This window comes from Pogoniulus pusillus, chromosome 18 (assembly GCF_015220805.1).
Source record: "Pogoniulus pusillus isolate bPogPus1 chromosome 18, bPogPus1.pri, whole genome shotgun sequence".
NCBI lineage: Eukaryota > Metazoa > Chordata > Aves > Piciformes > Lybiidae > Pogoniulus > Pogoniulus pusillus.
Genome location: NC_087281.1, coordinates 24,647,405 through 24,673,125, shown reverse-complemented (window position 1 = coordinate 24,673,125; position 25,721 = coordinate 24,647,405). Strand labels below are relative to the sequence as shown.

Sequence of the window (25,721 nt, the reverse complement as noted above, 5' to 3'; positions counted from 1 at the left end):
AAAATTGGTTATTCTTTAGTACAGTTATGGTCTGATCACCAGGTTTCTGCTCCTCACGTGCAGTCGCTACTTTAGAGCCCTTTTATATGTTTGCAAATTATCTCAAGGGATTTATTCTTCCTGTGCCCCCACCCCCACTGGAAAAATTACTCTCTGGATTTGTCCATTTTGTTTGACCTTCAGAGTCTCCCCTTCTTTTCTCCCCTTCACCAGAGGACCCCTGGCAAGAACTTTTGCAACCATTAGTAGTCACGTCATAAAGCGAAACCCTGGGCTGCAGCTCTATCTCCAGCAGAGGTGGGCAGGGTTTTGCAGCTTGTTAGTCTCCTTTTCCCTATGAGGGAATGGAGAGCTGCACTTCATTTTGAAATTTCATGCAGCATCACAGATCAGGTCCTCTGGCAAAGAGGGGAAGCAAACACCAAATATGCTGAAGTGAGTAACTACACCTAGTGAAGAAAATCCTTTAATGTGAGCACAGTGTAGGTAATGCAGTGTTTATTTACCACAAAGAAACTGTAAAGAGCAGGGCACTGATTTCTTGAGTTTTATTTTTCAGGTCAGTTTTGTAGGGCTTGATCTGTTTGGATGATTTTCTGAGAAGCATCTGAATAGCTGATAGCTGAATAGATCAAGCCCTGACTCCCTGACACGGGCAAGGTTTGTCGTTCGTGGTATTCCTGTAGTGACACAGGGGCTCTGATAGAGTCAGGCCAGGGCATTAGGTGAAACTGCTTTTATGACACTTTTGTTTTTGATGGCTAGAGGACAGTTTTCCCGTTGTATGTCTTTGCAGCCTTTCACTGTTGACCATGAAGCCTTGCTGGCCCATGCTGAGGAGGGAGGTTGTAGTCTGGTGGGAATGGTTCAGTGGAACATACCTGAGCAGTAGAGACGTGAACATAAATCCCTACTGCTAATGCCTGGCTGTGATGCAGTCCCACAAGGACGTATGCTTTTCTCTTTTTTGCTGACCCAGTTGAACACAAAGTCACCAGGGTAAGAAAGACATCGATGCAGCCCAGAATTCTTCAGGAGCTCAAGGTAGTTGCATCATTTTCTTCTCTCAGTTTTTAAGAGAAGTAATAAAGTTCAAAGTCTCACTCCTTTAAGGACTTTGTAGCCTGTATCAAAGTATCTTCATAAGTCTCCTTATCAACACCATCAAGAGACTTGCTATGTCCCACTGCAGCAGGAGTTGAGATGGGGAAGAGGTGACTGATGCACTGCTCCCGTGGTTGTAAGCATTGGTCAGTGTCTCTCTGAAGTGTAAAAGTCTCCTCACCTGGGACGGTTGGTGCTTTCTTTGCAGGGACGCCTAGCGTCTGAAGACTGCCTTGCACTTCGCACGAGCAGGATATGCTGACTGCCTCTGCAGCAATGTTCATCTTGACTACTGCAAGGTAGCACAGAGTTTCACTAACAACATCAGGACTGGCCTTTAGATTTTCCACCTTCCCATTTCAGCACACACTGGCCTCAAAGTGATGGCAGGACAGCAAGATGTGTAAGCACCCTCCCCAAGTCTTCTTACGCACACAAACATCCCTGTATACATAATGCTTATCTTTAATTTCGTGTACATTTAAGACATACACTTCTTAAAGAAGGTTTAAAATGTCAAGCGAATTCAGACTAAAGAAGTGGAGAGAAGCATTCTGTGACACAGGGCCGGTAGCACTAACAAGAGAGACAATTCCAGGCTTTCTTTGGTACTGAAGTTAATTGCAGGCATCTATGGTTTAAAGACCTCGTGTTATTGATGGGGGTGTGTTAGCAACAGGAGGGATTGACTCTAACATTAAATTGGAACTTACTATGTGCAGTAGGTTGTCAAGAGAAAGAAGTAAGAACAAAGGAGACTGTTATTATCTTTTATTATTATCTTTTAATCCCTCCCTCCCCCCCCCCCCCCCCCATTTTCCTTCTGCGTGCTCTCTCTCTTGCAGGCCTCTCTTTTCAATAATTACAATAATCAACTTACAATGATAACAGAAATAATCTCCTGCAAGATAGCTAAACAAACCACATGTTATCTGTACTGAACTGTGCTTGCTTACAGTAGGTATATCACTTATGGGAAAGCCAATAAAATTTTAATTAAAAAAGCATGTAGGTTGTCAGTGAAGATGCAGAAAGGCTGTGCAAACGCGTGTAGCACGGTCCCCAAATTGCTTGATATTTGATAGAACAGGTAGGAGGGCAACCCACCCCAAACCAAACCAAACCAAACTAAAAGCCTCCAGGTTTGAGGAGCTCTATTTATGTTGCTCTATACAAAGCACTAATTGCCTGGGAATTCAAAAGCAGGGGGAGGGGGCAATCCTCCCTTGAGCGACAATCACATCCACCCACCTCCAGCAGCGCTGGGAGCAAGCAGCAAAAGTTAATTAAAGATTTTGCATCTCCCCACTGCAGCGCTGGATTGATAGCTGAGACAAACTAAAGCTCTCCCACACTTTATCGCTTTTACGCCTTCAACCTTGCCCTGGAGGCACCACCTCTAGGGATTAGGTGTTTGCTTTCCCTGGTGTATTCAAGGCTTGGCTCCTCTGCTAGGGCCAAAAGTAGGAGGAATGATGAATGCCAACCGCTTGTCTCGCAGTAGCAGAGCTATAAGTAATTACGTAGTCAAGAATCACAGTGGTTTGAGAAGACTCCAGATTACTAGCTGTTGCTTCACTGAGTTACTTAATGCCCCATACAACCTGGCCTTGAACACTTCCCAAGGGAAGGGGGAATCCACAGCCTCTCTGGACAGCCTGTTCTAGTGTTTCACCACCCTTGCAGCGAAGAACTTCTTCCTTACATGTAATCTAAATCTGCTTTCTTTCAGTCCTTTCTTTCTGCCCTTGTTTTGTCACTATATGCCCATGTAAGAAGTCCCTCTCCAGCTTTCCCGTGAGCCCCTTTTAGGTACTGGAAGGCTGCTGTAAGATCTCCCTGGAGCCTTCTCCATTCAAAAGTTGGCCAAGGGGAAACCCAAAAGCTCTTCTTTGCTGATTTCCTTCAAAAATAACATTTTTAGCATCACACCTCCAGAATGAAGACTGAAAGACAGGTGGCTGCTGGCTCTGGCTGGGAAGGGCCTGAGATCCCAGAGAGCAGCTCAAAGGGCTACGTGGGCTGCTGGGCTGAGCAGGCTGGGCTGAATTCCCTGTCATGAAAGTGGATAAGTGGCCTGTGAGAACTGCTGGAAGTAAAAGGGTTTTGATTTTCTTAAATCTCTTGTTTTGTGGCTTGAATATCCTGGAGAAGCAGAGATTGAGGGAGAGGATTAAAAATGACATATGAACTTTAACTGATGCGGCTCCCTGGAGCCTTGAGAGGAAACTGAGGCATCATGACTAGTACCCTAATGAACCACGGTCATGGGCTAGAGGGACTTTGTCTCGTTAATGCTTTCTCTGCTAATGAAACATGACACCCTCTGGCATCCAGAAAGTCATGGCCATTAGCCACGACTAGACAGTTGTAAACTGCTCAGAACAATCTCCTGAAATGGAAACACAAAAGTTGAGTAATTCTTGCCTGGGAAGGCAGGGAGAAGCATGGTGCTGCCAGCTGCTGCTGTGAGCTGCCATGGACTCCCTCTAGTCCCGTGTGTACAGGCTTGCTTTGTCTCTTCACAGGGAAATCTCTGCCTCCTGGCACGGCTTTTGTCCAGAGGTCTTCCGTGGGGTCCTTGTGTGATCTGGGGGCAGTTTCCCCTGCAGCTGCTGGTGAGTGGCAGATCTGACTTTTTTTCTTCCTCCGTTTTGATGATGGAATTGCTCTGTTATTCTGGCAAGTCTGAAATTAGATACAGGTGCAAATTAACTAAGTCACAAGTGCATTGCGTCTGGTAATTTTTCTGTCAAGAGTCATGCTGAAGGGTTGCAGAAAATAACACGAGAGCCAACTGGCTGGTCCAGGTGTGCCTGCTCGCTGTTCACGCCTCCCTGTCAGTGGCAGGAGGCAGCAGGGGCTGGTTTCAAGTTGCATGGTGTGAACTCATCCCCTTCTTGTCACTTTTCTTCCTCTGAGTTTCTGTTGCCATTCCTCATGGCTGGTCACAACTGTCTTTTATTACTTGCTCCCAGGTTAGAGTGGTAGTTGTCATGGTTATGTCTAGGTCTTGAGATTTTGCAGAGGCAATGGAACAAGAGCCTGGATCCTCCTCAAGCACTGTAGGCCCTGTGTTTTTCTCAGCTGAAACAAGAGTGCTGTTAGCTGTCAGTCCACCCAGCTATGACAGGTAGATGGAGGAATCCATCTCTGTCCACCACCAAGCACATAAGTAAGGATCGCCTGCCCCTCCTCAACCCAAATGCTGCCTCTCCTTGCAACTTGTGAGAGAGCAGTGGTTGTGGAGGCAGCTTCCAAGCAGCCAAGACAATCCAATCAGTTAAGCTGTCATAACACAATGATCAGATGCCCTGTCTGTCTTCCCCATCTCTAAGGAGGTATCAGCATCTTGTGTAGCACACGGTATAAATAGCTTAAGTGAAGTGGATGGCATAGGACAATAAGACAGCAGGAGAATGTGTGAAAGTGTTATTCTGCTAGAGCTGCTCACAGCTGCATAGCACTGCCTTTGTAGAGGGACCATTTCTGGCTCCTTGTGACAACTTGTAGTCACTTCAGTTCCAAGGATGCTGAGATTCAACTGCGGGAACTGTGGTGAGACTCAGTGCAGCTGCCCTCCGTGAGAGCTTTCTGCCCTGATGTGTACTAACAGGCCCAAGAGAGATTAGGAGGTGCCTGAGCTGGGGTGCTGAGCTCCCTCCTTGAACTCCTGGGATGAAGCTGTGCATGGATCTGTCATGAAGACTGCAGTGTGCTGGCAGATGAGTGTGTGGATCGAGCTTGTCTTGCTGCTGTCTCAGAGATAAGCAGAGGGCTTCATTCGCCAAGCAGTTAATCTGGAGTGCTTTCACCAGCGCTACAGCCGCACTATTTAGTGAAGGATTAAATTAATGGTTCTGTGCAAATCTGCAAATTAGTTAATGACATAATTGTATCAAATGTTAAGTGTGGTGCAGCACAACACTGGGCAGGGAAACCAATTCAGGCCTGGGTTTCCTCTTGCTGTGGCATTCAGACAGCTCCTCACACATGGGGAGCTGAGTTCTTTACCTGGGCTGGGATATGAGTGTGACTGAGACAGGGCTTCACCTCCCTCTCCCTCACCTGAGTGCTGCTGCATTACCAGGTATGTTGCTCATAGCCATGCAGAGCATGCAGGGGATGCCTTCTCTGTTTAGCTCCTTATTTTGGGGTAAGGGAAAATTTGCATGAGTTGGTTGCTTTTCCCCTTAAAAATTATATGTTCTGCAACCACAAAAATAGATCAGCAGATGCAGACTTGATTTCAGCAACATTTTCTTGGAAGTGTCAAAAATAAAGACACAGTTTTAGAGGACAGGCACTGTGAGCTGCTTGTAGTGTTTCATTCTGGCCTGAGATCTTCCCTTTCCAGCTCGTGTAGTCATTAGCTGCAGGAACACAGGATGCAACCATCCAAACAGCTGCTCTGGGTGATACCCAAGAGTCACCTCACTTAGGATCCAGTATTTGGCAGCAGCTGTTGCCTAGAGAAGCACACCAGAAATAAGCCATTAGGCAATGATGCTTCCTTGGTGTGCTCTCCTTGGCTGCCTGTGGTCTGTAGCTATGGGACCTACTGAGCCAGAGGCAGCGCTGGGGAGCAATGACAGATTTGCCCTGGTGCACTTGTTACGTCCTGTTTGCCTTCTGAAATATCTTTATTTTCTTCATTTGCCCTTCCTGAAATCGTCTTTATCTCAGTAGATTTTAGTGGGTTTATGGAATACTCCTACTTTTTTATTCTTGAGGTTAAGTCTCTCTCTAAAACATTTTAATTCTAGCATATATAGGCTATGGGAACCGTTCGAGGATTAGAAGAGAACATTATAGGCAGTAGCCAGGCACCATAAACACTGTGATCAACCCATAGGTCCTGATGCAAAAAGAGTCACAGTTCTCTTGTCTATTTTTGAAATGAGAACAGTAGCACTAAGGTGTGTGGTTCACAGACACAGGGAAACACAAGAAGTTTGGCACAGTCACTGGAGTTGATTTCTCCTCTGCAGCTTCACATGAACACCTTGGTTCAGGCGCAGCGCTCCTGAGTAGTGCAGCTGCAAAACCTTCCCACCTTGCCCCCACTTTTTCCTGGAAAAGTGGTTGCATATGTCAGGGTGAAAGGGAGAAGGTGCAAGTGATAGAAACAGGTGAAAGTGTGGAGTAAGGAAGTAAAAGCTACAGCATTTTGCATAGGGACATCCTAAACTTGATAATGCTTCCAAGGTCAGCCTTTCTCCCACCTGCAGTTCTGCTTTCTGGATCAGCTTTAGAGTCGTCCCCCCAGTTCCCTGCCCCCTGTTTATTAGCACAGCAACACCTCTGTGCAAACTAACCTTATTCTCCAGACAGTCTCCTGGATCCTGTTTTCAGAGCTGCAGAATTTCTAATCTGTTTTCACTTCTGTCGCTGATTCTACTGTGGCTTCTGGCTAATCACGCAAACTGGTTTGTAACCTTGTCAGCTCTGTCCATGCTGATAGTGTCTCATCCCTCACTTACTCATGGGCACTTCTCTAATGCCAAAGTCTGTGTTTGAGCCCTGGTCTCCAAACCTGAAAGGTTAATCCTCCAAACCCTCCAGCACTCACATCTCCTCTTGAGAAACACCTTTTTTTGCTCGTTCTCCACTCTACTGTCATAGTGCTGGGAAGAATGTAAAGATGCCCTTCTAAGATAATGACATTAAACCTTAGCTCTGCATTCAGTTTACATGACGTAGATTTTGTTAGTGCTCCAGCAGAATTTTCCTGTTGATTTCTCTGGAGTATCTCAGGACATCCATACTTCCTTGGCTTACAAAATGATTTCAGGACAGAGAAGAGTGGAACACTTTCTTGATCTTTCTGGCCATTGCTCTGAGTATGCTCTCTCCAGGTAATTAGTCACTGAGACAAACTCACCTGGATAAAAGGTCACTTAAATTGTGTATACCACTTACACCATTCCAAGTGATTGTGTTTTACTTGGGGGTATTATCTGCTGGAGCAGCAGGCTGAAGGTTGGGTCACTGGCCTTTGGTGCAAATTGACAGTCTCAGCGGCCTTTTTTCCTTCATGAAAGAGTGTCTTGATGCTAAAGGAAATGGATTGTAGTCCTGTGACACAGCAATTGCATGGACTTTTAAACTATCTCTTATTCTAGCAGGACAAACAATAACCACCTGGCCAGCCTTTTTCTGTCAGATTAGTTTAACAGTTTTAATACAGCACTGAATAAACGTTCCTTGAATCTAAGCAAATAACAAACTATGCATGTGTATGGAAGAGTATTAAAATATCCAAGCCATGCCTGCCAAAGGTCCAGGTAGCACAGCATCTCTGATCTGTCAGGAGCCAAAAGCTGGACCTTTCAGGAAAAATGTAAGATCAGTGTAAGTAGGTAATGATGTTTCTGTCATCTCCAGCCTCCAACCTCCTGTGGCTCAACTTTTCTAGTGCCAGGTGTGGTTTCTAGATATTTGCTAATGCTGGAAACTGCAGTAAATATTTCTGTAATTCAAAACAAAACAAAACAAGCAGCAACCCTCCATGACATTTCATGAGGAGCTCCATTACTCTTTTGGGGACTCTTATAATCCCTCCTCAACTGTCCAGAGTGTCTTACTGTCTTCAGTGATAGAGAACATGCTTTATCTTCCATAAGCAGAGGCAGGGCAGGGCAGAGAAGACAGTGCCAGGATTTGAACATGCTGTTGTCTGTAGTGTTGATGCTCAGCTGTGTAGGTCACCTCCTTGACAGAGAATATAAAAAGGCGTCCTGGAAATTAGCTGTTCATCTTCTCTGTGAAGAGAGTCATGTTCATCTCTGCAATGCAAGGAGATCTGACAGAATCTTTAGAGGTCACATAAAAAGTAAAGCTGGGATTGACTTTTTCCATTTCTGAAGGCGTTACAGGACGGAAACTAGAGGTCTGGGTGGTATAAAAGCAATGAGTGTATTAAACCTGTCTTCTGAAAAGAAAAACCCAGCAAGCGCTCTTCTTAGGCATACTCTGCCTTTCTGTTCTCTTGCTTCTGGAAATACAGTGTGAGCATCAAATGGATTAAGAGAATGTCTCACTATCCTGCAAAGCTAAATATCCCTGCATATGTGACCAAAAGCGTTTTGAGAATGTGCATTTTCCTTTAAAATGTGGATATGCCCCAGAGTACTGGGCCACAGGTCTCTTCTGGTATAGCAGTTTCTGTGTTTCCCTTCCTGCTGTTTGTCCGTGGTCACCTCCTTTTGGATCTTCACGTGGATGAAAGCAAGCTGCCGTTAAAGGCTTTGTAGTTAGTAGCTCCTCAGCGGCATCACGAATTTATACATAGGGAATGCAGGTTGCTTCTCCAGGCAGGATAAAGCTGCTGTGTCCTTAATCTCATGTTACACAGATGCCTGTATCAAAAAAAAGACATTTCCCTCTGTTCCTTCTCTTTCAACTTCTAATGCAGGGAGCCAGCAGGGAGGTTAGATCTCTGGGAATGTTGCAAGCCACTGTTTCCCTGGAGAGGGTCCTTGGATTTACAAACTCCAGGATTCACACAGGGACTGTTAAATTTCTAAAGTGTTAACTGAAATTTACTACAAATGCAATTTTCTGCCAACACATTTTTTGTTGTTGTTACTAGGGCAGCTATTCCATAGTTACTATTTTGGTTCCCATGACGACTGCATTGCTACCCGAGTTGGAGATGATAAAATTGCTATGATGACAGATTCTGATTGACTGTTGATACCAGTTGGCAGAAGAAAGGAAGCCTTTCCCATAGGTTTATATGTATATTTTCTGGAAGGAAACAAAAAAGGTCTGCATTATGTTGTGGGTGCAGTTACATTCTACTAGCAGCAGAAATTAAAAACGACTGTCAGCCCAGAGGCTGCTGGGGAGGGAGGGGGGAAGAAAAAGAGGGAATTTCCAGGGGCTGTTGCCCATTTTAGAGAAAGGTGGAAGAATTAATTGAGCTGAATTGTGCAGGAAACCCCAGCACTTTGGAGGATGATCTACTAGCAGCTTACTGGCAATCCATCAAATCTCAGTCTTTTGTACACTAAGAAGTCACAGCCACAAAAACATCAGAGGGATGTGAATGTCAGCTGGTAGACAGAGCAGCAGCTGGAGCAAGACACTTTGGGAATACCAACAGAAGAGTAACAGATCTTGGGCACAAGGATGGAGAGAAACCACAGTGGAATGGTGACACTTGCTATGTGTCTTCTTTTTGCGCTCACTGACACTGTAGGCCAGGTTGGTCCTCCCTATACTGGACTCTTGAAGTGATGCAAAAGTTCTACAGGTGTGTTGAGAGAGTCTTTTCTGTCTGGCAGCTGTGGTGAAGAAACCCTAGCATTTTTTGGTGCACATAGTTCTCAGAGCCTTGAGAACGTTTGCAGGAGATCAGCTTCAGTCCTCAGTTAGCTAAGGACAGTCCTGCAGTGCAGACTGCCTTCTGGCATTCTCCAAAGTCTCTGCAGGCACAGTTTTGCCACAGAACTTAGTCACTGCATGTGACTTAAATTACCCTCCAGTAATTTGAGGATTGCCTGGATTGTGGCATTTCCCCCTTTATTCCCTTTTAAGTGTGATTATGGAAATGCAGTTATTCTAAACATCAGAGCGGCCAAAGAGCTGGGAGGGATTTGGGCTCCTAACTGAGCCAGAAGAAAGAAGGCAAAGCAAGCTCTGTGAGATGTGATTTGCACAGGGAATTCGGCTTCCATTTTATGCTTAAAATTGCTTTGTCATCACCAGCACAGGTTCATACACCTGGAGTGCCTGCCTCTGGGGCTATGATGCACCCCGCACGGCAGCAGCATTTGGGCTGTTAACCTGGCTGCTCACAGCAGTGCCGGCAGTGGCGTGAGGGACAGTGTCAGTGCCACTGCCAAGGAAAGAGCGATACGGGAGAAGAGGGAAGGAGAAAGGGAAAGGGAAAGGGAAAGGAAGATGGAAATGGTTGTGGCCTGCCTGAAGATCATGTGGCCACATGTAGAGCTGCTGGCTCAGCCAAATTCTGGCTTCTGCCTGTTGGCTCTGAATGGTACCAGGTTAGAAAAGAGTTGGGAAAAGGGTGGTCTTTCTGTGGCTGTTCCTCACGCATGCTGGGTGCAGTAACACTGCTTACTGCTGGCCTGTCGCTCGGAAAGCTTGCCCAGTGTTGATCCCAGTGTTTACCAGCATCTGTCAGAGTTTGCAAGTAACCATATTCCAACGTCCATGCAACACCTGGCCTCCTTGTTCCTGACTAGGGAGAGTTTTGATTATTGTTCTATTTTCTTTTTCTGTTAAATGCTACAGTGCTTTGCTGCCTGCCGCTTCCAATCTCCTCCTAACCTGCCTGCAATCTCCTTGGCAGTGACTGTAATTTACTGTGAATTAACCTAGCCACCAGGGAGCCCCTAATGGCCGTTCTGCAGCTCCGCAGATTATCTTAAGCAACCGATATTTAGTGCAGAGAGAAGGCAAACTTCTACAAGATTTAGTAAATGTCATGAGAAGTCTATTACAGAGCTCGGGGCTTTTTTCTTTTTTTCCCCCTTTCCTTTTCTTCCCCCCAAGTGCTGCTTGGCTTTCCCTGCCCCAGGTAGAGGCCAGCCTAGGCACATACAGAATCCTTGTGGAGAAAGGAGCATGGAGAGAAAATGGAGGGAAAGAAGTGTGCCAGAGTGGAGAAAAGATGCCATTTCCTCTCTGGCGGAGTGTGGCCACGCGAAAAAGAGGTACATGTTGCCTGCTGAGTCTCCCCCTGCACGAAGATGTCTTGTTGGCCTTTATCTTGCTCCTCTTGCTTAACAGCAGGGCTGGTTTGTACAAACCCAGATTAGAGCAGATAACAAAATGAAGTTCTGAATTATTCAGTGGGGGAGGGAGAATGTGGCTGGGGTTACTGTATAAAGCTGTGGCCTCCAACGGAGCTCCCTGTCCCTTGGGCTTTATATCTAAATCTATTTTCTCTGCTGAAGTCTGTTTCCTGGTTGTGAAAGAATTAAGACAGTGGTTTATATTCTTTGCAAAGAGGCCTCTTTCACAGCAGCTGCAGAAAAGGGGAGTAAAAAGGAGCTCGTGGGATCTGCTTGTCCATTCTCCCACCCTGGCAGGGTTAGTTAGAGCTGGGTCTCTCCCGGCAGCCACATACACCAAGCCTCCTCAGGCAAAATGAGCTGTGCCAACATGTCCCTCTAGTGCTTTGCCTTCTGAGGCTTGTGGCCCTGCACCCTCTGTCAGAACCTCCTGAAGTTGTTTTCAGTTGGACATCCTGTGCCTCCCAAACCCTATTTTGTGAGCTGCACTAGTTCAGGGAAAACACATTCTGCTCATCTCTGGTTCTAACTAGACTGGAGACAGTTTGGTACATCTCAGAGTGGGGTTTTGCAGGGCAGCAGGAAAGACAGGGGGCTTGGATGCCACCTGCCCAAGGAGTTCTTGCATCTCTTATGTTTCTCTGCTGGTACTTCCAAGAGATGGCAGTAAGGAATAGACTGAGGGTTCCTCCTCTTTGCTTTGCTGTTCTTTGCTCCCCTACTATATGTCAGTGTGTAAGAATTACTGTTGTGGTGTCAAATCAGAGCACTCTTGGCAGTAGCTAAGTCTAATTACCAGCACTGATGCTTTTTCTGAGCATTGCTGCTCTGTGAATCTTCCCCAAGACCACACACAACTTCTTCCATCTGCACACTAGTTAGGCAACGTGGTGTTCACAGGTGACCTGAGCTCCTTAGAGAAGCCTGTCCTGTTCATGGGAACATCATCTGCAAGCCTTGTATGACCTTGACAGATGGAGCTTTCAAATATTGTTTTCACTGCTGTTATTTCATATGAGGTAGCTCAAATTGCCTAGGTTACTTTTACTGTAACTGCACCCAGCTAGGGAGGAACAGAAATCCAGAGACAGCAGAGACCTGCTGCTGCAGTACTTGCTGGCAGGGTGTGATGATGTCATCAATTTCATTTACTCACAAAGCTGACTTAAGAAAATCCTGCTCTTGTGTCATGTTTTGCAGCCCCCTCAGTTGTCCCAGTAGCACAGATCACAGGGCTGTGCAGTGCATTGATGAGCAGATTTAGGTTAGTTTCTCCAGATGTTTTCTGGAAGGATTGTTTTTAATCTGTGTCTTTTCATTTGTTACTGGATGCTGCAGTGTTGTGTGACTGCCTCTTCAACAGCAAGGGCTTCACTTCTGTTCCCACTCACACGAAAGGGTATTCAGTGCTTTGGTGCTTCCTCAGATACTGAACACTGGGCTGGCACCCCTGCTCTGAAATCCTGATCACCCACTGCTCAGCTGTGCTTTCCCCTGCTTCAGCATGAAACTCATTGCCTATCTTTGGCCATGCCCTTGTCCAGTCTCCTCAGCTGTAGAATGGCTGACCTAGCAGAGACCTGATCTGGAAACCTGTCTTTGAAAAGGTGAGGCTTTTTGGTGAGCAACTATAGTGCTTAGCAACTTCGAATGTACTCTTAGAGACACTGTTACCTGTGTTCTTTGCTTTTGGACTCTTTATGCTTCCTTTAAGTGGCCACCTTCCTGGCATGGAGTGACTCCCTCCAGGAGCAGCAGCTCTGCCTTTTAAATAGTGACCAATTCCTGTGCCAGGTTTGTTGAGGTCCCTTTAGGATTTGAGACAGTTCCAATGTCTGAAGCTTTTGTCATTACAGAGGCAGCCCCCAGCAAAGCCTGGTACTCCTCATGCTCTCTCCAGTTCATAGTTTGCTCTATGGCCTTCAAGCTCCTGTGTGAGGAAACTGTGCTCTCAGCACCATCATCCATCTCCTTTTGACATTGGAAGTCAGGCCAGGGCTTAATGGGTTGAAACATAACTCCTGCTCTCCAGCATCAGCTCTTCAGGGCCTGTTAGAGTCCTCAATCCACACATTGAAAAAGCATCACCTTTCACTGCTTTTTTTCCTCCTCATCGGACACAAATTAATGACTGTCAGGCAGTGCAGTGATACTGCCCTCAGCCCTCCACTCAATGAGCCATTTGCCCTCAGGTGCAGGGTGTATCGGATGCAACCATTTTCCAGGTTCCTGGGGAGTATCATGTTTGCCAGGAGCCTGGCTCTGAGCTCTCCCTCTGCACCCCAGCTGAATTACTCCGCTGATTGATAGCACAACTTGTGGTCTTCTTGCTTCTTGCAAATAGGAGCTCAAGCCCCCCCCACTAAACGGGGGCGTGGGATATGTGGAAAGCTGAAATGTCAGCACATCACAGTGGTCATTAATCAAAAAGCTGCTATTAAGAGAGAGAGGGGGAAAAAAGGAAACAAGGAAAAGAAATTATCAGAAATATCAAGGAGCCAGTTTGAGGCAAATATGTGCATGGCAGCTTCTTTTTAACTTTGCCCATATCTCAGTTAGACAGGGTTGGAGCTCTCTTTGTTTCTGGTTCTGAAAGGTCTAAAACTCAGGTCTGATCAATAGTGAGGGACAGAGGAAATGAACAGGAGACGAAAAGGCCAAGTTTCCCTAGAAGCTGTCATGGTAATTTATGGCCCTGTGTCCTGATTTCAGCTGGAATAAAGTTAATTTTCTCCCTAGTAGCTGGTACAGTGCTGTGGTTTTGGATTTAGGATAAGAATAATGTTGATAACACTGATGTTTCAGTCGTTGATAAGCAGTGTTTTTACTAAGTCAGAGACTTTACAGCTTCTCAAGTTGCCCTGCCAGTGAAGGCTGCAAGCGCACAAGGAGCTAGAAGGGGACATAGCCAGGACCCAAATGAATGAAAGGGATATTCCCTACCATATGACATCATGCCCACTGTATAAACTGGGAGGAGATGGCCAGGGGCACTGTGGCTCAGGACCTGGCTGAGCATTGGTCAATGGGTGGGGAGCAATTGTGTTGTGCATCACTCTGTCCTGTTAAACTGTCTTTACCCCACCCCATCAGGTTTCCTGTCCTACAAAGCATGCGTCGTGAGTCTCTACCAGAAGCTTAGCTGCTGTGGGAAATGGCACTGGCATTCTGGTGGGTCTCTGTGTTGGGGGAGCAGCCACTCTCTGTCCTTTGGATCCGCTCTCAACAGAAGGGTCAGTGAGAGCTGGAGGAATTGTACAGCTAGTGATACTGTCATTCCCTGGCAAAGGCCACAGCTTTTCTTCCTAAGCCAGTGTGCCAGGGCGCTGGACCAATTCTAACCCTCCCATTCCTTTATCTGTTTGCAACATTTTCTGGATGGAGTATGTGCAGTGCTTGAATAGCTGCTGAGCTGTGTCTGATTGCTGTCTTTGAAGAGAACTGAGTGGTAGTAAGGAGTGATGGATGTTCACAGGATGAGAAGACCACCAGTTGGACACCTGAAAGATACTTTCTCTAGAGGGAGCCTGAAGCCAACTGGAAGTTTGCTTTGAAACAGAAATCCATGAAAGGAGAGTTAGTGGGGTCTTCTGCTCTGTTACTCACACCATTGACAGTCACACAGTCCTGTCTTTCACCTCAAATGTAGTGTCACCCAGTGACAGCAACTTCGTTGTGAGAGGAGTTAAGTCCAAACCAGTGACCAGTGTGTTTGCACTTTGCACCAGCTTCCTTTTTGGCTGGAGACTGCCTCTTACAAACCCCATGTCCTTTCTTGATTTCTGGGTTAGGAAACTTCCTTCTTCTCTCCTTCCAACATCCCAGAAAACCTGACTTTTGCATGATGCTCTAAGGGAGAGGCAACTGGGTGAAAGGTAATTCTCCTTTGTCTACCTACTGGTTGTCCCAGAAGTTTCAGAGAGGGAACCAAATGAGCAGGAGGTACCACAACCAGAGCAAAGGCACAATGGTTAGAGAGTTTGTCCCTCTGTCAGGGACCTTGGTACATGCCAGCATTCGGCCACTGGCTTGGTGCAGGTCCCAGCAGGGATTTTCATTCAGTGCAGTTTCTTCAAGCTAGAAAGTATATCAGAAGCTCAGTATGTGTCCAAAGAATGGGGCACTGCTACCCTGTAGTAGTTTAATGCTTATTGGAGTATTCTAGTAAGAGAAATGAGTACAGAATCTGAATGAGCAGGACACTGGTTGTGAAAGAATAACAGCGATAAAGTCTGTATCGTTCACTGGTTTGCTAAGAGGTACAGAAAAACAATAGGTAAGCAGTGCATTCTTCTTAGCTCTTGGGCACTGATCTGCTCACTGTCCCTTAACTCACAGCTCTTGGGCACTGGATCTGTTCACTGTCCCTTAACTCACAGCTCTTGGGCACTGGATCTGTTCACTGTCCCTTAACTCACAGCTCTTGGGCACTGGATCTGCTCACTGTCCCTTAACTCACAGCTCTTGGGCACTGGATCTGCTCACTGTCCCTTAACTCACAGCTCTTGGGCACTGGATCTGCTCACTGTCCCTTAACTCACAGCTCTTGGGCACTGGATCTGCTCACTGTCCCTTAACTCACAGCTCTTGGGCACTGGATCTGCTCACTATCCCTTAACTCACAGCTCTTGGGCACTGATCTGTTCACTGTCCCTTAGCCTCTCTAACTCCCACACTAACCTTTCACAGATAACACGTGAGCCTTGCTGGCTTTCTGTCTGGGGAGAGTGAGGGTGGTGTTGGCCCCTTCTGGGGTTTCTTTGTCCAGGGCAGGGGGAAGATTGGATTTCTGTGTTATTTCTAGCTTGTATTAACTGTAAATACATATAAGTGTATTTTGTGTACATGCTTGTCCATTTAGCTTTGCTGTAAAATACAGCTTTATCTTCCTAGCTGGTCAGGTACATTTTAACTGGGAGGGCATCCCATTCCACCACATACCCTCTTCTCTTCATGCCATTTTTTTTTGGAGGGTTCATGCAGGGAGTGGCCTGGGAGCCTTTGTCACAAACCCACACTGCTTCTTACCTGTGCTGGTCCATCCATTGGCAGTGAGGGACTGCAGAGACACCCTGACAGAAAAAAAGAGATGTTTTATTGTGGAGGCTGGCGGTTGCTGTTGCTCTTGCTGAGCAGTTGCTGTTCTTTGACTTTGGCAGCTGTGCTATCTCCTCCTCCTCCTCCAAGCCCTTTGAACTTAAAGGTGTAGCAGAGGAGGTCAGAGGGAGTGTTGCCCATGGCAGTGGCTGCCTACAGGTGAGTTGCGTGTACACCAAACCACAGTCCTCTTCCCAGTTTCAAGAGGGGAGGTGAACAACATTTCTGCCTGGGACATTTGTCAGGGGTTAAACAAGTAAAACTACACTGTTGTTCACAGTCCTGTTCATCCTGCAGCATGTTTTCTTTTTAGTTGGAAAAACCACTGGCTTCCCTTCCCAAATTATCCAATGTTTGAGCCAAAATTTGATCCAACACTGTAAATACATAAATCCCAGCATGACTGGCAGCTACAGATGGGTGAACCAAGAAATTGCTTGACACATCATTCACGTTGTGTGTGAAACTGGATGTCTTGTACAGGAGGGATAACTCCACATTATCAGTGATCCGCTGGATCTCGGTGGTACTTGATTTGCCCAAAGTCAGGAGTATCCATGTATATCTACATACAGATTTATACACATGTACATGCTACCTGCATGGTGCCTGTTTCCTTCAAAAGCCTGGACCCACTTTAATTTGCCCATATATGACCTGTCTGAGCATCCACACACTTCTCTGAGAGCCATTCTCAGCCATGAGTGAGTAGAGGGTTATTTCTCAAACATGTCTGTCACAGTCACATTTTTCTCCATGCCCTCCTGCTTGAGTGTGGGATTTGGTGTGCAGCTGACACACTGGAGGGCAGGATGCCATCCAGTGGGATCTTGGCAGGCTGGAGAGGTGGGCCCAAGCCAACCTCATGAGCTTCAACAAGACCAAGTACAGGATTCTGCATCTGGGTTGGACAATCGGACTGGAACACCCCTCCTGTGAGCACAGACTGAAAAGAATTGGGGTTGTTCATTCTGGAGAAGCTCTGAAAGACCTTATTGTGTCCTTCCAGTATCTGAAGGGGGCCTACAAGAAATCTGGTGAGGAACTTTTTAGGGTGTTGGGTAGTGATGGGACTAGGGTGAATGGATCCAAGCTAGGGGAAGTTAGAATCAAATTGGATGTTATGAAAAAGTTCTTCACCATGAGGTGGTGAGATGCTGGAACAGGGTGCCCAGGGAGGTGGTGGAAGCCCCATCCCTGAATGTTTTTAAGGCCAGGCTGGATGGGGTGTGAGTGTGAGGTGTCTGTGCCCATGGCAGGGGAGTTGGGACTAGATATCTTTGAGGTCACTTCCAACCTTGAAAATTCTGTGATTCTGTGATTTCTCCATCTCTCCTCCTTCTCAGGTACCATGATCAAAGCTTTGGAGAGGCCAGCTCTGTTCTGTGTTGTGGGGGAATATTTTGGACCTGATTCTCATTTACACTACAACAGATTTTACAGCACTTTGTCAGTGGAAAGAAGCCATGCAATGAATATAGATCACTCCAATTTAAAGCTCCTTTATGTTATGGAAGGGAACACCATGAAAATGGAAACTTGGTCCCCTATTTTTAAAGCCTGTCAGCAGGTGTCTATAAAACTAGGAAAGAGACTTTTATTGTCTGTGCAAGGGGAAGTTAGGTCCTTCCCTGGGGGAAGTGACACTGTGTGACAGGTAAGGAGCAAAGTGCCTCAAAACAGATGTGGAAAATTGTAGGGCAACTCTAGATGCTACATGCCTGTAGGTAGAGGGGCCTAGTCCCAATGGGAAAGGCAAGTGTAGTCCAACAGCTGTTCCATGTGGGCAAGGCGAGGCCAGGCCAAGGAAAGAACAGATTTAGTTCTACAGCTCATTGCATCTTGACTTTAATGATTGCCTCCATCTCCACCTCCCAGCTCTGCTGCCTACCTTGCAGCATGTGCTGCCAGCAACCACAGCTGCCCAAAAGTGAAGCATCTCCACTGAGCATCCCCCTCACTGGCAGCAGTCCTCAGGGACTACTAGCACATTGATGCTCTGTCAGTGCATGGTGGCAGCTGTGGAACTGGTCTTACTCAACAGGGCAGCTCCACTCCACTTTGCCTTGCCATCCTCTTTCCCTCTGCAACAGAATTTCTTCCGTCTGTGCTTGTTCCATGGCCTTTGCTGACTGTCCTCCAGATTTTGTCGGCCCAAGCACTGAAGCAAACCTGCCTGGCTCGAGCTATGGGAATACTGTGTGGCAGTCACAGTGGAGGCTATCTGCCTTTCTGCAGGAACCTGAATGTCACCCAGGGCTACTTCCCCTCTCTCTAGGGGATGGAGATTTGTTTTGTTCTTCATGTTTTTGGTAGTGGGAAGTCCAGACTTGGAGACTGGTTCCCAGCAGTTCCTCAGTAAAGGATATAGGGCAAACTGTAGGGAAAGAGGTCTTCATCTGTTAGCATTCAGCACTGCTCCCAGCAGCTGCTGCAGTTGTGTGTACATCAGGCTAACTCAGGGTCTGGAGGGCAATTCACATAGCCTGTAAGCACAAAGTGCTGATAGAGGATATGACAGATGGGCAGAGATGCACAGAAGGGGAGTCTGCTAGTAGTCTACAACTACCTGAAGGGAGGCTGTAGCCAAGGTGGGGGTTGGTCTCTTCTCCCATGCAACCAGCAACAGGACGAGGGGACACGTTAGGAGGAAGTTCTTCACAGAGAGAGTGATTAGCACTGGAATGGGCTGCCCAGGGAGGTGGTGGAGTCGCCGTCCCTGGAGGTGTTCAAGAAAAGCCTGGATGAGGCACTTAGTGCCATGGTCTGGTTGACTGGCTAGGGCTGGGTGCTAGGTTGGGCTGGATGATCTTGGAGGTCTCTTCCAACCTGGTTGATTCTATGATTCTGCTAATCCAAACAAAGGCACCAGTCTGTTTCCTAGAGGTGCACGTGTCATCATGGGCAAAGAGCAGGGGAAGATGATTTAAACCATTCAGTGACATTGCTGTGTCTTAAGGGAGGGGGAAAGGTGAGCTTTCCCACAGACACAGCTCCGTGTAAGCCCTCCAGCTGGTGAAACAAAGGAAAGAATAGCTGGCAATGTGATGGGAGAACAGCTGTGTGGAGCGCCATGGTAGTGCTAGATGGTTTGCTTTTACTGGCAGTATTGTCCAGAAAAGCTGTAGGAGAAGTAAAAGGAACTTGCAATCAGACAGAAAAGAAGTGTGAAAATACTGGATCTCTTTAGCTAAGAGAGGAGATTAATAACAATGGGTGTGGTAGAAGAGTAAAACAGTACATGGGTTTGAGGAGGTTTACTGGATGCTCCTAATTCTTTCTTGGAGACAAGTCATTACATTGAACAACTAAAGCTTGAAAATTATTTTTCTGTAATACATCACTCCAGGGTCAGAAATTAAATGTGTCCAAAAGATAGAATGGGAGTAAAATAAAAAATTAGGTATGAATATGGATAATGGAACACCCTTAATTTTGTAAGATGGATGAACAAGCCCCATGTTTCATGGTGACAGCTAGTTTCTATGAGATGAGTGGTGGTGGAAGTTTTCTGAAGGGGCACATGCTTCTGTAAATCTGCCTTGCAGGCTTTTTCAGTTGTCCTCTGCAAGTTTTGGTAAGGACACGACCACAGCACCACTTCAAAGTTCTGCTCATCCTCATGTTTCAAGCCTTGCCTTGCTTTTGCCTTTGCCTTGTCTTTCATAGAACCATAAAATCAACCGGGTTGGAAGAGACCTCCAAGCTCATCCAGTCCAAGCTATCACCCAGCCCTGTCCAATCAATCAGACCATGGCACTAAGTGCCCCAGCCAGGCTTTGCTTCAACACCTCCTGGGACTGCGACTCCACCACCTCCCTGTGCAGCCCATTCCAACGGCAATCACTCTCCTTTGCCTTGCCTTGCTATGCCATGCCATGCCGTGCTGTGCCGTGCCGTGCCTTGCCTTTGCTCTGCCTTGTGTGCCTCTGGGCTGCATGGGGGGACTCTGCACCCAGCAGCTGTGCAAGTGGAAGAAGGTGTCTCCCAGTCGTGATGATGAACAGCAGTCGATGCCTCCACTTTGGCAACTCTAGGCTCATCCCTCTACTGTTAACGAGGCAGTTACACATCACCTAGGACATGACTGGCAGGCAGTGTAAAGCAGGAGTTGGCCTGGGTAATGTAACATTTATTGCAGAGGCTCTGAGCTTGTGCAGCCCTCATGGGGGCTCCCATGAGGAAGTGAGGTGCCCTTTCTGTTATGCTGAGGCTGTCAAGAATCCACTCAAGCGATACAGTCAAGTTTATTGGAAAATCAGTGGAGGAAATCAGCACAGGGGTCATCTTTAAAAGCAGATGAGCCTCATTCCCCTTCTCCTACTATTGGAAATGGAAACTGGCAGCACTGGGGTCTGGAGCAAGGGTTCACTTCCCAGTTCTGCTGCGAGCTCCCATCTGTGGAGCAGAAATATTTACTTACCAGTCAGTGCAGTTCCCCAAGTGAAAAAAAGCCATTGAACCATAGTGCTTATGCCCCTAATTCTGAGGCAGAAGCAGGCAGATGGCTGGCAGACTTTCAGAAACCCTTTGAAATGGCCCAGCCCAGTAGTCTGGCTGCAGACTGAAGTCCTTATGACTCTCAACTGGAGATTAGAGGAGCCAAACCACTGGCTAAGTCAGGACCAGTCTTCAGTACAGTGCTTCCAAAATCTCCAGGACTTGTTCTGGGAATAGCTGCATAGGTAGTCCTGCTGGATGCCCTGCAAAGTCACATGTGTCACAGAAGTTTGAGCTGGGTTCCACATGCACAGCTAGGGTCTGATATCCCAGCCTTAAGCTGGAGAGGGACCTCTCTGGCCAAAGGCGGTGGTCGTGGCTTTGCTGTCCTCCTGCAGCAGCATGGCACCACCACTCAGATGGCCGCTCCCAGCGTCACTCTTGCCTGTGCTGAGGGGGCAAGCCAGGGGGTTGCAGTCATCCGAAGGACCAAGGCGAACAGCAGGTGGGCACGCAGTGCACCATGCCTGGCCTGACCAAGGCTATTGCAGAGCAGTAGGTGGTTACTATTCCATCACCTGCAGGCTCCAGCTCGGTGGCTCATTAGCAGGTAGGATATATTAGTAACTGTCAAACAATTAGAGAGCTACCTCTTTGGGTGAAGGGATGAAAACATATTAACTCCTACAAAACGGGGCGAGGCGGTGATTAGCTGGTGAGCTGACAATATGAAATGTCAGAGGCACAGACAGTAAGCACAACTGTTCATTATTACATTAACAGCTTTCATTTTCTGCCTTTAACCACCAGTCTCCTGTCAGTTCAGTTGGATCGTGTATGCGTGTTTAACTTAGATCAATAGACAGCTGCATCTGGAGCTTTCCTCACACATCCACACACCCTGCAAGGAGCAGGGGAGCCCGCAGGGCCGTCAGGGGAGCCCGCAGGGGCGTCAGGGGAGCCCGCAGGGCCGTGTCACTGTCCTTGAGGTGAAAGGCGGTTTGTGAAAAGGGGCTTTAGGTGATGCATGGCCCCACCTTAAGTGACTGCAACCTGCAGTGCTTGGTAAAATTCCTGCGGAGCTGGGCGGGTGGAGAGGGGGCGCTGAGAGAGGGAACTCTTGGAGAGGCAGCCAGAGTGCACAGCATGTTGTAGTATTTTAAGCAAATTACCTTACAGTGTGCAGAAAATAAAGGGAGGAAGAGAGGGCGAGAAACAGTCTCTTTCTAGGAATGACTGAAGGCCTGATTCTGATCATGATCACACCACTCCAAACCTGAAGTTCCTCAGATCATGTTAACTGCCTTGATGCCTGTAAAAGAGAGATCAAGGTTTGGACTGGATTCTCAGTGCCAGAGAACAGTGCATTTAGGGATGGGATTTACCTGGTTTCTTCTGTACGAGCAAGTAACAGCATACTGATCTGCTAGGCAAGATGAAGAGAAGCCCAAGAAAGCACAAGGCTTCCTGCACTGATTTCAGCCTGGATTTGTTCAATGTCAAGGGATTTTCACCTTGCCGGGTGCCAAGTTCCTACATTTCTTTCCTGCTCATCCTTCCTGGTCTGCAAACACGGGTGCCCACTCTGCTTACCAAAGCAGGATGACACACAGCTTTCAACAGTATTTGTACCTTGCTAAATGCTCATGTCAGGGTGACACTAAAGGAGATACTTGTGCAGTTTCCCCCTCTTTCAGCTTCGGCCCAGAATTTCTGTGCCTAGTTGCTCTGTACATTACCTTGGGCATTTGGACTAGATGACCTTCAGAGGTCCCTTCCAACCCAAACCATGCAGTGGTTCTGTGGTTCTGCTTTTCCCTTGCTGAAGTCAAGGGGCTAATACAGTATGGTTTGAGAGGTTTTATTTTTAGCAGCTAGTCACATCATTTTGCTTTATTGTCCTTTATAGCTCTGATCTCTGCAAGATCTTCCCTTATCCTACTGATAACTCCTGGATCATGATGTTCTCCTATAAGCTCAAATGTTTCACACTGGTTTCTCATCTACTTTAGTCCTGCCTCATGGAAGCTGTGCTACTCCATCCTCATCTCCTGGACAGAGAGGAAGCTCTCAGATGTGGGGAAACTCTGACCTCCAAGCCCTCAGTTTCTGACAGTCTTTTGTCCCCGTCCCCCCCCCCAGAGAGAGAGAGTTGGAGTTCTCAGGAGAGATTCCTTTTCCTTCCTTTCTGGTCATCTTAGAAGAGGCTTCCAGGCCAAAGAGGAGGTGATGTTCTGTCAGCCATACATCTTCAATGAGTCCAGCATGAGAACAACTGAACAAGGAGTTCTAGAGCAGAGAAGGTGGAAGGGACTGACCCACTACCCTTGCCCAGAAACATGAGCAACACCACTGCGTCACCATCCCTCACATGTAGGGCATACCAAAGGAATGCCAGAAAGACTTTGCTGCCACAGAGGTGTGCAGAAATGTCAGTGCTGGGCCTGGCACTTGCCCAGACACATCAGGCAAATGTGTTGAGATATGTAAGCAGGAGCCCCAATGCTTGAGGCTGGGTACCAAAACCTGGATGTTGGGCCTAGGGCTAACGCCTGGAGTCCCTGGAAGTGCAGTAGCCCTTGTGCGGTGCAGAGCACAGGAAATGCCATCTATGATTGAACAGATGTCTTGTCTAGCTCCGAGCTAGGCTCCCCAGCAGTGCTCAGCAGCACAAATTCAGCTTGCAGGAATGGCCAACACAAAGTGTTGGGCCAGGATTCAGAGCTGGTCAGTGATAAGATTTTTGGGTTTTGAATATTTGCTTGATATTCCAATGTCACATATCATATGAAAAGCTCTTCCTTACTCCCGTCTCTGGGACCTACTACCCCTCCTCTTCCATTTCCCTAAGAAAGCAGCAATTATATGGAAATATCAGCACCTGAAGGCTGCATCAGAAAGAAGAGCCAAGCACCTTCTAACACTCCATGCCCAATGAATGGTCTTTGGTGCCAGCTTTTATCTGATTCATGATGGAGCTGACTTTCCTTTCTATCTGATCTAGAGAAATTTAGATGTAGGGTTTCGTCTCCTGTCTCTTCTTTAGCACACAAGATCCCAGGTAAAAGCCCCCCCGAATGCCTCGGCATCCTTTCCACCCTTCCTCGGAGCTCTGTCTGGAGGGCTGCCCTCTGCGTTTCTTCGGGGATAGGCTCCTCCCTTGCCTTGCCGAGTTAACGCAGTGCTTGAGCCTGCACATGTGTTAACTTCCCATTCGGAACATCACCCCGGCCGAGCATAAACATAACAAATGGAATCTCCAATGGGTAAAGAATGAACAATCACTTTCTTAATTTTTTTTTTTAAAGGCACTTTAGGGCTTTTATCAGCAAAGCATCATGTCCATTAAGAAACAAATTAAGTCATTCTGCGGGCAAGCTAAGTGCTGTTCCCATGCCAGAATTAATACTGCCTCTTTCCACCGAGGATGTTTAAGGGTCCCTCCCCCATGCCCTGGGATTACAGCTACTTTTAGTCTGTAGAGGGAGGATTAATCAGTGGAGCTCCTTTGCAGAGCTCCTGAAATAGCAATCACAAATCAGGGAGACTAGGAAGTGACAAATGTGAAATTATGTTGCACTTTGTTTGGCGTCTGTGCAGGGAAGATGACTGCAGTGACTTAATGGTGCTCTGATCTGGGGTGTAGTTAGCTCCTTCAGGAGGAGACATGGGAGTTCAGAACGAGTGAAAGGCAGGTCAGGGAGGGCAGAGTGACATTTGCAAACTTCAGCACCCAAACGAGGAGTTGTGAGACTTGGCAGGGTTGTGTGTAGGAAAAAATAGCTAGAGGCAGTGCTTGAAACCACCATATTGTTCTCTGCCATCACTCATGGGGACTGCAGTGCTGGTGTGAGACCAGGAGCTGAAGCCTCCACTTTGTCGACACAGTGCCTCAAATCGAACTTTGCCCGATTCCTTTTCCTCAAAGCCACAGATGCTGATTCCTAGGCTGTGCCACTAAGTATAAGACCAGAGTGTAGGATGGTCTGCCTTGTTAGTATTACCTGCCTACATCTGGACCCATTCTGATTTTGTCACAGGGATTTCAGTACTTCATCCTGCTGATGTTGCAGCTGTCCGGATGTAATACAGGTGTGCAGAGAAGGAAGAATCAATGCAGTCAATTTTCATGTAATCAGTACCATTGTAAGTCCCTTTATACCAGTTAGTGTGACTGTGGAGGAGGAGGGAATACTACTTTAATTACATTGGCTTTAAAGCTAATATAGTTAAGTCACTATGAAAAATTATGCACAGATTATCCCTAAGGGTCCAAATTGAAACAAATCCTATTGAAAAAAAAAGTCTAATAGAAAAGAAGAACATTGACCAAATAGTGTAAAAGAGGATACAACTTCTCCCAGCTTCTCCTCAGTACATTTTGCTCAGCTAAAACTGTTGTTTGTGGCTATGCCATGGGGCTGAATGTCTTCTGATACCTCATCCGAAGGGAAGGCAGCTTGACAGTGCCTATCTTGGAACCCTGTTTTGGTTCCCCTGGGGTGCTAGAGCAGGAGGAGGTGATAGCCAGACTCCTCATAGAAAGATACACCATAGTTTTACAAGTACACCTGACGTTGATAAGTGGACTCATGACACTGTCAAGAAAGTCAGCTAATCACTGCTTGTGATCTTTTGTCCTGCTAGAGCGCTGGGGGAGTTTTGCATTAGCTGTTGGGTTTTCCCACAAAATTAGGAACTTCTCTTGGAAAATCGACCCAAAAATATACCAAAATTATTCTTAGTCCTTGGTTTTTTTTTTTTCAATGCAAAGTAACAGAACAAAAAACCCAAACACACATACACACAACAATCCCCAAACGAATAAGTAGGCATTGCCCTCTGTTTCTGACAGTCGTAAGTGCTTATATTCCCAGAAGCATTAATTGAACTCCCGTGTCTGGTGGCAAGAAAGTGTGTTTGAAATGCTTCCCCTCCCCCAGGGATGGTTTCTGCACAGAACTAAAACATCCCCAGGCATATGTCAATGACCAGCCACAATTCCACCCTGGGTCTAAGTGCAGGAGGGAACAGATGCTCTTCCTAGCTGCCGTTGTCAGGGGACCTCAGATATCCTGGTGTAGTCTGCCAGCTGCATGACCCACATCCATCTATGCTGGGTTGGCATGGAAAGCTGCAGCAATCCCTGCCGCCTCCCCTTGCTTGCAAATAACAGTGGAGTGGAGCTAGCAAAATCTTGAGTTGTGTGTGGGGAAGGGTGGCTCTGTCTTCCCCCCTGTACCTCAGCTGCTCACAGCAGCTATTAAATCGCGTGCATGTGCGCTCCCAGGCCTAGACTTCCACAGAACTCATGGC

At 47.0% G+C, this 25,721-nt stretch overlaps 1 protein-coding gene across 1 annotated transcript in view; it reads left to right on the top strand.

Moving 5' to 3' along the window:
- The window catches only part of LOC135183327 (uncharacterized), a 59,598-nt gene that overhangs the window by 4,881 nt on the left and 28,996 nt on the right, over nt 1-25,721 (top strand). The window contains exon 2 of the mRNA XM_064158221.1: nt 3,633-3,722. Within this exon, the coding sequence (XP_064014291.1) occupies nt 3,633-3,722 (90 nt within the window). The remainder of the gene's footprint in view (nt 1-3,632; nt 3,723-25,721) is intronic.